A 12,033-nucleotide genomic window follows, 5' to 3' on the forward strand; every position below is an offset into this window, starting at 1 on the left:
CTAACCACCAGGCTTGGCCCGGAAATCTGTGGCTTTTTCCCGCGGCCTCTGGGCCATCCAGAGCACACAGCCCTGTCTCTGCTGCCCCTGCCCTTCTTCCAAGTAGCCCTGTGCACCCTTGTGAGGTCCCAATTCCTGATAGAGAGAACATCCACCAAGAGTTAACCTTGTGTCTTTTGCACAGAGCTTTTAGATGATTGCCTGGTTGTAGAGTTTAATTTGGAAAGCAAATGCCTAAGACCAGGGATCTGTAATGATGCTGACGCCATAAACATAATCAGATTTCAGTGCTGAATATGGACTCTTTCAGCAACAATGATTAAATGTTCTACACACAGCAAGAGCTCCCTTAAGCACTATTAATATTACTGTGACTAATCATTTAAAGATTAATAATCATGTATTTAGGTCATTTTTTTCCCCCAAAGCACCAGGAGGCTCAGAGACTCCAATAGCTTTAATATCTGAAGAGGCTCCACATGGCTATTGGTGGGACACTGCTTTGTTCAGGCCCTAAGGATCTGGGAGTGTATAAGTGAATCAACTTGGTACTTAATTATCCTCTGAGAAAATGAATAATATATGCTTCCCTGAGATTCTTCCCTTTGCCTCATCTGCTTCTCAGTCTTCACTGTTAGAGTGCATCCAAGAGGGCTTAGGAGGCAGAGGTAGGGGAGGGTTCTCCTCTGGTTTGGCTTCCTTTTGGGAAACTGGGTGGGGCAGGATGTGGTGGTGGTCCAGCTGCGACAGTGTTGAGCTCACTGAGTGCCAGGGTTGCTTCACTTGGGGTGCATTGTTGGGTGGATGCCTTAGATCTATTTACCTTATTTCTACTCTGCAGATACCTGGGGCGGGGCAGGTGGGGCAGGCAGGGCTGTTCCTCCAGAGAGAGGTTGCAGGGCCCATGAGTAAGCTTCTGTGGCTGTCCGGCTGCTCTGGGGAACAGAGAGGCAAGAGTTACTGATCTCTCAGCTCAAAGGAAAGGCTTAGATGGGAGATTTTAAACATTTTTATGGCCACCTGGTGATCTTCATTCAGAGCTATAGCAACTACTTAGAGATGAGGCATGACCCATGGTGGTTACTGTCTAGAAAAAACAATGAAGGCCGTTGATTTGGCAGATCTGTGCTAGATTCATGCCGGAACTTCCAGACCACAGAACTAACTGGTGAGCAGACCAGCGGGTAGTACAGGATCCGACCTCTTTCCTTAGACCTACTTTATAGATCTGATCAATTTGGGGTTCTCTGAGAACATTTTGGATATCACCTCCTTCTATATTTTAAAAATATTTTATTTATTTATTTTTGAAGGGAGGGAGAAAGAGAGGGAGAGAAACCTCAATGTGTGGTTGCCTCTTGCATGCAACCCAGGGTTACATGCCTGCAACCCAGGCATGTGCTCTGACTGGGAACCGAACCCATGACCCTTTGGTTCACAGGCTGGCACTCAATCCACTGAGCTACATCAGCCAGGGTTCACCCCCTCTCATTGTAGGTAGATGGCCTACACTTTAATTTCAAGTGACAGAGTCCATCTTGAATAGCCTTGGGATGACTGTGAGCCCAAGAGGGAACTAGACATGTCTGATTCAGGGGTTCAGGTTCTTTTATCAGGGTTCTGGCTCTCTCCATCTCTTTTGGATTTCACTCTCAGGCAGGCTTTCTCTAGGGCAGATGGCCTCCTAGAGCTCTAGGCTTATGTTTCTTAAGCCCAAATTTCAGAAGGAGAATGATTCTCTCCCCCATTATTTTATGAAAAATACCTCTACTAGTCTCTGCCTCATATCTTGTTAGAGCTGGGAGTTCCTCCATTGGTCAGCATGGCTCAGGCCACTCAAGTAGGGGGACAGGTGGGGCCTTTGATTGACACACAACTGTCCACAGGACTGCCCTGGAGGAAGAGATGTAGGACAAAGCAAAGCGTCATAGAAACAGAGGTCCACACGGCTTCTTTGTACTGCCTTTCCAAATTATTTAGGTTGGCAAGCTATGGGTCAGACAGTCAGCCCTAGATTTGAATATTGACCCCAGCACTTACTAACCATGTTTCCTCAGGCAAGCTGCTGCTTAAGCTCACTGAGCCTCAGATTCCTTCTGTGGTTAGTGGGAAAAATGACGGTACCTGTATCAAAGGGTCAATAGAAAACTAGAAAGAAAATGAAGAACTCAACATAGCGCCTAGCGCATAACAAAGGCTCACTAACATGTTGGCTATTATTATGGGCCTCTATTATAGTCTGGCAACTCTGGAAATGACCAACAAAGACAGAGTGGACTTCTTTGTTGTTTTTCTAGTCTGCTTTGAACCATAAGGAAGTTGTTGCACACATTTCAAAAGACCAGTCTCACCCACAAAGGTGAGGATATCTGCTTATGCTTTCCCTGAACTGTCAGAACCAACTCTAGAAAACTCTAGAAAACGGATTCCATGGGTTCCTCTGCTCAGTTACGTAAAAGGAAAGATTAAGGAAAAGGAAAGCGGGGCCCTGGCATCATGCCGGTCCCGGACCACGGCCCCTGACCTCCACTGCGGGCTCCTCCTTTAACCTCAGCTGCCCATGGACCACAGCCCCACCCTGCCCTCCTCCCTGTGGTGGCCCCCGTATAATGTAGTCCTCAGAAGTTTTTTTTCCCATTCTTTTCAGTGGCAGTTCTAGAGGTTAATCAATATGTTAAGAATATCTCTCTCCTCCCTGGGGCAGGACTCTCTGACCCTTTCTCATATCCTCTGCACAGAGTAGGGGGGAGGCATAGCTTTGTTTCAGCAATCAGGGAAGACTTTCTGATGAACTCCAGCCTGTGCCTGTTCTGTAGTATAGCGACCAAGAGGACAGGCCCTGGAGCCAACCTGCCTGGCTCAGATCCCAGCTCTGCTGCTCACTGTGTCTGTCCAGGTCAGTGTCTTAACCTCTGGATGACCCTGTAGAGTCACTGGGAAGATTAGATGAGTTAATATACGTGAAGCAGTTAGAATGGTGGGGCGCGTAATAAAAACGTTAGCCATTACTATCACTGTGATCTTAAACTCTTAGAATTTAAATCATTGGTTCCCCTTGAGAGAGAGGTGGGAGGAGGCAGAGACCAATCCATCAAGAACGATGGGCTGAACCACCCTGTGGGAGGTGTTAGACCACTATGGGGAGACTGAAGAGAAAATAGAGTTGTTTCCTGCAAGATGCAGTTAGGTAGGTATATGAGTCAAATAGCCATCTAAAATGACATTACAAAAGATGTCTTAAGACAGTGGAATCAATTACCAATGAGTGGCTGGAGGTAAGAGCCAGGAGTAAGAGTCACTTTGTATTGTTGAGAGGGTTGTGGGTTGAAACAGGTTTTGAAAAGAAGAAAAAACTTGGATAGATGGGAAGGGCTATCCCAGTGGGTAACAAACACAGACATAGTAAGTAGGTTTGGCTGTGGTGAACATTCCAAAAGTTTATACAGAAGAATAGCGGAAGGAGAGCCAGATCTTCAGACAGTGCCGGAAATGGAAGGAGGGAGTTTGGACATAACATTTGACTCAACAGGAAGCCTTTGGACTGCAAAGTGACCCTCTGCAGCATTCAAGGAACTCCACCCAGTGGGAGTGAGCAAGGTGAAGTTTAGTGGGACGATTGCAGAGGAAGGGACTAGTTCACTCAGCCTATATTCATAGAAACCCTAGTGTGTGCCAGGGACTCGTTGCTCCTGAGATCCAGACAGCCAAGGTTCCTCCCCTTAGGGAACTTAAAATTTAGTGAGTTCCAGTTGATCCAGAATACTGGTGGGTGCTGAAATGATGAAGTCTCAGGTTGCTGGGAAACAGGATATTCTTATGGGCTCAGAGTCTCACTACTCAGAAGACAGATGAATTACAATACAAAGGGAAATGGATGCCTTTTGGGAGACCTGGTGTTCCCATGGTAACCAAGTGACTCCACCTGTGTGACTGAGGCAGGCTTTGATAAGATGCCATTCTTACTGTGAAACAGGCAGATATTCTTAACAGAAGAACTTAAACACGACCTAATCATGCAGGAGCCAAACAGACAAATCCACCATGTGGGACATTCTATAAGACAGCTGATCTGGGTGCACAGAAAATTAAATGTCATTAAAAACAAACAAATGGGGATAGATCCTAGGTTAAAGGAGAATAAAGCAGGGATTGGCAAACTACATAGCCCACTGCCTGCTTTGTAAATAAAGTCTTATTGGTCCACAGCCGTACCCAACCCTTTACATGTTGTGTAAGGCTGTTTTGTCCTACAGTGGCAGCTTTGAATAGTTTTAACAGGGACTCTATGACCCGCAACACCTAAGATATTTACTAACTGTCCCTTTACAGACACTTTTCTGACCCCTGGATTAAGGCAACATTAAACCAGACTTGAACCTTGATCAGTTCCTGGATCAGGGTGAAGAAAAGGAAAACGTCAATAAACCTAATTTTTGGGCAACTGGAGAAATTTGAAGAAGGAGTGCATATTCAGAATGTTACTGAATCCATGTTAACACTCTGAGGCATGGCGGTTATATTGTAATTGTGTTGCGCAATGTCCTTCTGAGGTGTTGAATGCTGAAGTATTTTGGGGGTTGCATCATGATGTCTACAGTCTACTTGTAAATGGTTCAACCAGTAGAAGGAATGGAAGGGAGGGAGGGAGGGAGGGAGGGAGGAAGGAAGAAAAAGAAAGAAAGCAAATGAGGTGACAAACTCTTAATTAGTCAACATTGGTGAAGGGTATACAAGGGTTCATCATGCTGTTCTTTGATTATTTCTGTAGATTTAAAGACTTCCGAAATTAAAGTTAATTACAGAAAAACTTGAACACAATTGGGGGTGTTAATTTAGGGACCACTTTTAGTAGCCCTTATGTAATCTTCCTGTATGCCCTGGCCACGCCTACTTATGCCCCTTCTGGGGGATTCCCTTCCAAGCCCAAGAGGGCACTGGAGAGAGGGAGCTCCCTGTCACTCTGGCAGGCTGCCCCAGCAGGGACTTCTTGTGTAACTTGGGGATTGTGCTTGTTGTCTCTTTTGCACAGTAATTCCATCAAGCTGGTGAATCTGCTCTCCATATTTATCAGCACATGGCTAACAGCAGCTGGGTTCATCCACTTGGTAAGTATCCTTGAAGATGCTTTAGCTCTGCCTCTCCTGGAACAAGCCCCTCTCCGAGTTATCTTAGTACCTGAATTTTTTCTTACTGTTGAGAAACTTAGGCCCAGCTGTAGAGTGTAGGAAAAGAAAAAGCAGGTGCAACATTGTCTGGGTTTCCAACCCTTTACCCTCCTAGATTTGTCCCAAATGGTGAGTAACGTCCTCAACTGTTGTTCTGCGTTTTTCAGCTCACCAGTAGTGCCCTGAAGCTTTGGTACATTTTCACTCTGTCTGCAATACCCACAATGAGCCACAAGATGGCAATGCTTCCTCAGCAAACACATGGCAACGTCTTGGGGATAAGGTTGGCAGTTTGACCCACATCTCTTTGTAAACAAATTCAGATCCCTCAATTTCTTTTCACTTCCCCTCTTCCAAAAAGCCACCTTTGATTCTCTTGCCTGATGACTTGTCAAGCTACTTTGTATCTCAAAAATGTTAATTCATTTAAGTTAATGACTCTTTGAAAGCCTTATATTAGGAAGTCAAGTTGTCCTCACCTCTTCCAGGCAGACTTTATTCCTGCTTTTAGGGAACACAGCTATTGTCGGGAGCCTGTCTGATACAAATACAAACTGTTACACCTGGAAAGAGCCTCATGCAACTCTGAAGCTTTCAGTGAAGGTGCCCTTCCCTGACTGAGCGGCTCTCTGCATAAGGGTGAAAGCATGCATTTAGCTATCTACCATAAGGACTTAAATAATTTTCATCCAATGGAACTCAACCTGGTTGGAAGCCCAGTCCCTCATTCAGAGACTAGATCTTGCCCTTAGATAATCACCCTAATTCTGCGAAGTGCCTAAATCACAAATATGGAAGGGTTAGTCACTTTCAATAGGCCAGTGACCTCACCTTCCCACTATGTGAAGTACCCTCTTCTTCACCAGGAAACACCCACAGACATGGTACATTGAGGATGGGTGTTGATGTGTGAAAGAGGCCAGCTTGTGGAAACTTTCTGTAGTGGCAGAGTTGGGGGTCCAGGGGCACGCAGGCCAGGGGGCCTGACCCTTGCACTGGCCATGCTGACGGGCCAGAGGCGTTAGATATGGAGATCCAGCCTCATTGCTCCCTGTCTCTTGAGAGTATCTAAAGTGTCTCTCTTGCCTACCTCACTGTTTTCTTGGCAGATCAAATATGATGAGAGGACTGAAAGTGTTTTTGTTAAATTTAAAGCAGAGATAGGCAAACTGCAACCCTGGAGCCACAGGTCTCCCAATGTGATCATGCTTCCTTAGTTTTGGTATTCCATCTAACTGATTTCACCTCCAAGTGCAGAGCGGAGTTATCCTTACACAGATCAGACATGGCATGGGCTGCAAAGTGGGAAATACTTGCTCTCTGGCCCTTTACAGAGGAAGCTTGCTAGTCCTGGGTCTAACATGTTGTGCAAAAGCACATTGTTCTCATGAGCTCACTTTCCGTGCTCCCAGGGAAATTCCTGCAGATTGCAGGGCAGAGCCATTGCTGACATTCTGCAATCCGAGAGAGCAAAGGCAGACTCCAAGAGATGCTGTTTGGGGTTTGGGCAGAAGATCTGGAGGAGCAAGGCCCTTGGCCAGATAATGAAAGGAGGAGGCCCTCTGTGGGAGGGTTTAGAATTTCTTTGGGAGCGTGTGAGCTGGGCCCTCCGGGACTGAGCAGGAGCTCACTGAGAAAGGTCAGGCCAGGCTTCTCTGACTTTTTCCTTCATGGGAACGCCACAGAACGAGGCCAGAGCAATGCCCTAAAATTCAGCTGACTTCAAATCTTTAACAATGAGAAGGGAGGTGGACTAGGGATATTGACTTCTGTTCCTTTCCCTTTTAGTCCCAATCAGCTAGAGGTCATGATTGTGTTCCTACCACTCGGCTTCTCTGTTACCTGCTCAGCTGTTACTAATAGGACTTGGCCCAGGGCAGCAAACACGTTGTGTTGAGGGGGCTGCACCTCCATAATCATCCTGCTGGAGCTTTTATGTTGCTGGTTTATCATGTGCATACAGTATAACGTTTTTCCTTTTTCTCCCTGCCCTTTGCTTTAGGTGGAGAATTCAGGGGACCCATGGGAAAATTTCCAAAACAACCAGGCTCTTACATACTGGGAATGTGTCTATTTACTCATGGTTACCATGTCCACGGTTGGCTATGGGGATGTTTATGCAAAAACCACACTTGGACGCCTCTTCATGGTCTTCTTCATCCTCGGGGGGCTGGTAAAAACTCTTTATTATGGTGTTGATTTTTATGGTTATTAATATTTTCTGTTATCCATTTCCTTAAAGCTTTGTGTTTTGATACTGTGTTTCTGCATTAGAAGTAAGTGATCACCTTAGTGTTACCATCAGGCTAAGTAAGTCCAAGCGTGAGGGTGACTTTTTGCATATTTCTTTGATGTATTAAACTTTTTTCCCAGACACCCAGGCCTATTGCCCTTGTCAGGGACAGCCATTTAGCCAGGAGCAAACCTAATTGTCTTAAGAAAGTGATGCTCACTTATTAAGTGAGAGTGTCTGTCCCTTAGTAATGTAATTCAGCATCTGACATTCTGCAAGGACAGTTGCTGTCACCTGACCCTGGTAGATGCTGTCGATACTTTATAGACAGTTTGCGGTTTCAAGAGCTCCCCTGCCCCTTGATAGTCCTCCCCAAACTTCCAACAAACACTGTGGCTGGGGCCTGCCCTAAAGAGTAGGGTTCCCGCATTAGAGATGGAGAGCCTGGTGGACGGCACCGTGTGAGCCGTGTGCTGGTTTTACAAACAGCCAACTAACTCCATTCTGTGCGGCACCTGGGCTATTTTTCCTCCCCCTTTGTAAGTCAGAAGGTTTTGCTATTTGCTTTTCTGGTCTATGCAGTCAGAATGGTCAGTTATGATGTAATTTTCAAGGGGGACTTCTGGCAACACGTGGGCGGTTGCTGCATTTTGTCTTTCAAAGCAGCTCACTTTAAGTTTAGATTGTTGCTTTGTATGAGGTAAGTGATTAAAATCCTACTTCACACACAGCTTTCACATATGTACACAGCACACACATTTACATTATGCATACACATCTCTCTGTTTTGTATGCATATGACATATACATTTAAAAATGTATATAAATGTACATGTGCGTGTGTACATTAATGCAGGTGTTTCCGCAGCATCTATGAGGTCCCGGACCATAGATAATGAGACCCATCAATCCGGCCACAAGCACAATGTTTGTTGGACAAAACATGGCAGATTTGTGTTTCTCCTTGCTATCCTTTCCTCCCGTGTCATTTCCTAAATTTATCTTGTGTGCATTTTAGTGATTTTGTTTAAATGGAAAAGTTTGTATTTTTTAATCTTCCTTTAGTATTTATTGTCTTCAATCACTCAGAAAGGCATGGATTCTCCTCTGAATTTTAACTAGAAAGGAAAGCCTTCTCTTGCAGTAGTTTGTGTGCGTGCATGTGTGCATGTGAGTGCGTAATTTCCCCTGCACGTATCCCCTTTACTCACTTCTCTTCAGGAAGAAGAGCTAGATGTCAATTTATGTATTCCTGTCTCCTTTGTATTTTTCTCAACTGTGATTTTTTTTTTTTTTTAGTTGTCTAGGTTGGCTAATGTTTGTTTTGTCCTGTGTATTTTCAGGAGCTTGCCCTTTTTGTGCTTTAAAAAAAAAATAATCCAACATATTGGTATATACCTTGGCAGTTCTAATCCCTTTGTGTTTTCAGATCTTAGTATCCCCCCTTCTGAAAAGGTCACCCCCTTTCTTTGGCCTGTCTTTTTAGTCTCTCTTCTGTCTCCTATCTTCTCCTCAGGCCATGTTTGCCAGCTACGTCCCTGAAATCATAGAGTTAATAGGAAACCGCAAGAAATACGGGGGCTCCTATAGTGCGGTTAGTGGAAGAAAGTAAGTATGCCCAGAGGTTTTGCTGCCTCCGCTGCGGTAGAATCCTCTCTGCATGCCATTTTTTTTTTGGCTCTTGTTTCTTTGTTTCATGCATGTAGGCAATGTTTGCCCGCTACGTGCCCGAAATTGCTGCTCTCATCCTGAATCGGAATAAATTCGGCGGGACTTTTAACAAACATGGAGGCAGAAAGTAAGTCAGTTGCATCAGAAAGATGTGGTTGAGTGACTTCCAAGAGTCCCTATGGCGGTGGCACCTGAAACGGCCCTTATTGCACCCCACCCAGGTGCTTCTATGAGGGAAGGGCCACAGTCTGTGTGGGGTGTGATGTCAGAGGTTACCCAGGTTGCCATACTTGGACCAACCACCTAGCCCTATTCCCATTCACAACTTTCTTTCCTACACGTCTTCCCAAGAGACATGGATTTATCCTGGAATGGGTCTATCTATGACTGGGTCCATATTTTCTGTCCTGATCCCTAGCAAGTGAACCAAGCTTATTCATTCTTCACGCCAACTGGCTTGAGGGTTACACTCTCATCCCTCAGACTAACATGATGCCATCTTATGGGGGTTTTGTGCAGTAATAAGATGAGATCATACTCCAGCAAGAGACCTTCAGGGAGGACAAGATCAGGGTCACCTCGCCTGCTGTAAGGCCTGTGGGCACGAGGGAACCAGGCCTCTTTAGCCAGGAGGCGCAGGGCTCATCCTCAGAGGGATTCACTACTCAGCTGAAATTTCTTTTGGGCAACACATAATATGTTTATGGTACATCAGAGCACCACATGCTATGGCTGATGAGTCTTTTGTCAGGCTTCTCATACACAAATGCTTTCTACATGGGGTCTCTTTCAGTTTGTGCTCAGATCACTTTATCAATATCAATATCAATATGTGCGTGTGTTATCAACCAGAGGCTTTACTCATGGGCACAGGGCAGGACCTCACCACCCTGTCCTCTGCCGGCCACCATCTCCCGAGGAGAATGTCGGAGGGAGGCCGGGCTGGCAGACACCATTGTTCACTATTAAAATTTTTTTTTCTTGGGCACACAGCTTTGTTTCTGAGGTTTTCTGAGTTTTTGTTTTTATTTTACATTCCACAGAGGAAGATGTACACCCCTTTATTGTACAGCTCAGGAAATCCATACCTCTGTGCACACCCAGATCTGGATGCAGAATATTTTCATCACTCTTGCACCTTCCCTGTTATAGAAGTTCCTGCATTGGGACAAGGTTTTGTTTTTCCCCCATTCTTTTTTAGATCAACTCTGAAAATGCCTATTTTGTTTTCTAAGAGAGAATCCCACCCGCGGCACGGCATGCCCTCTGTCCTCACACCTCCTTGCCTGGCTGCCATGCTCAGGGCGTGGCCCCTCTCCCGTGGTGACACCAGCACATCCTGAGCTCAGGTGTCCGGTCCTCCATCCAGAAAAGGAGGAGGTGGAGAAAAAAGGGCTCTTTTTTTTTTTTTTTTTGAACAACCCACAGGACACCAGTTTCCTTTTGAAGGAACAAAGGACAGTGGGAGAGAGGAGGCCAGTTGGCATCCTTCCCGCGGAGGCAGCGCATTCCGCCACCTCCCCTCTCACGGAGCCCTCCTCTCCCTATTATCCTAACAGCCCTGTATGAGATTAGAACCAAGCTGTTCTGCTTTCCGGGCCACTGGTTGGATCCAAAAGGCCAAATACATCCAAACATTCCCATTGGTCGTTTGTTCCACGCCAAGAGGAAAACAGCTTCTCCCTTCGTTTTGCCTCGAAGGTGTGGACAAGTCTCCATAAAGCAGAAGGCATTCCGAGGCCTGGGGTTCTCTGCAGCCTCCCCACCCCGCAGTTCCAGCCAGAATTTCTGATCGCTGCCCCCAAAGGAGCCAATAAAATCAATTGCCCCAAAGTCTATGTCAAAAATATTTCTGTACTCTCACTCCAGGTAAAATTCCCCCCGCTCCAAATAGCTTTCCAAGCCCAATGTGGGTGGGCCGGGCTGGCAGCTTTGGTTGACGAGTGCCCCCGACCAGGCCCTCCGACCCATGCTCACTCACCGGCCTGGTCTGGTGGGTCATTTTGTGCCGTGGCATTTCCACTCAGACCTCCGCATGGTGAGGACTTCAGATCACAGACTCTCCGCAGCCTTTGTTCTGCCTCCATCTCCGTAATCCTTTATCACTGCTGTTAGCCTGGTTCCCCCTCCCCTCCCTTTTTTTCTATTCCCTTTATGAAAATGCACACTTTGTGTTTAATGTTCTCTTTGGGTCTCTAATGTTCCCCAACCCCACGGACAAAGAGCAGGTCTGTCATCAACACTGGGACTGTTCACTTTACTTTACGCATTGTTTCCTGGTTCAAAAGCTAATTACTAAGTAGTTTAAAGAAGCCCTTTGGTCACTTAGATCTTTCATCAGAAAATATAAGCTTGGGAAAGGAACGGTAATAAAGGGCCATTAGCACCCTTTGTTTGATGTTGTTTTTCCAGTCAGTAGAACAAGATTGATGAAATGTTATGTTTGGCCAAAATTTGAGTTTTCATTTGGAATTCAGTGTTGAGAGAATGGGCTGTCAGAATCAATAAGTTTTCTTGCGCTTGGGATATGGGCATGTGGTAGTAATTAGCAATATAAGGTCTTTAGTTGAGCAACCAAGCATGGGTTCTGGCAGCAAACATAATGAGAAACTACAGTTGTTCTATTTCTAACGTCAAAAAGTTTCCAGATAAAATTAAATGCATTTGCAAAAGGAAAGCAGCAAAACTTTGTTGAAAGACAGAGTTCAGACTCTTAAAATAGCGTGCTTCGCCCTATGTTTTTGTGTATGCATAAATATATGTGCTACATTCATGGACACACTTACATATACACTGCTCCCTAGGAGTTAATCAAGTGAGTGCCTGGAAAGTAATTAAAACATATACATAGTTAAGGGATTTGTTTATGTTTGCATATTTTACTCAGGAACGACCCCCCTAAAAATGCATTAACTTGTCAGAGAACTCAAGGTAACTTGCAACCCAAAGCTACGGAGACACATA

General features: G+C 45.5%; 1 protein-coding gene across 20 annotated transcripts in view; it reads left to right on the plus strand.

The window, feature by feature from the left end:
* KCNMA1 (potassium calcium-activated channel subfamily M alpha 1) overlaps positions 1-12,033 on the plus strand; it is a 718,090-nt gene that overhangs the window by 483,482 nt on the left and 222,575 nt on the right. For all 20 annotated transcript variants that reach the window (XM_054572515.1, XM_054572516.1, XM_054572498.1 and 17 more), the window contains 3 exons: positions 5,030-5,105; positions 7,168-7,338; positions 8,915-9,006. In XM_054572515.1, coding sequence (XP_054428490.1) covers positions 5,030-5,105; positions 7,168-7,338; positions 8,915-9,006 — 339 coding nt within the window. The remainder of the gene's footprint in view (positions 1-5,029; positions 5,106-7,167; positions 7,339-8,914; positions 9,007-12,033) is intronic.

This window comes from Pteronotus mesoamericanus, unplaced genomic scaffold (assembly GCF_021234165.1).
Source record: "Pteronotus mesoamericanus isolate MK-2021 breed Mesoamerican mustached bat unplaced genomic scaffold, CSHL_Meso_final contig_24, whole genome shotgun sequence".
Classification (NCBI taxonomy): Eukaryota; Metazoa; Chordata; class Mammalia; order Chiroptera; family Mormoopidae; genus Pteronotus; species Pteronotus mesoamericanus.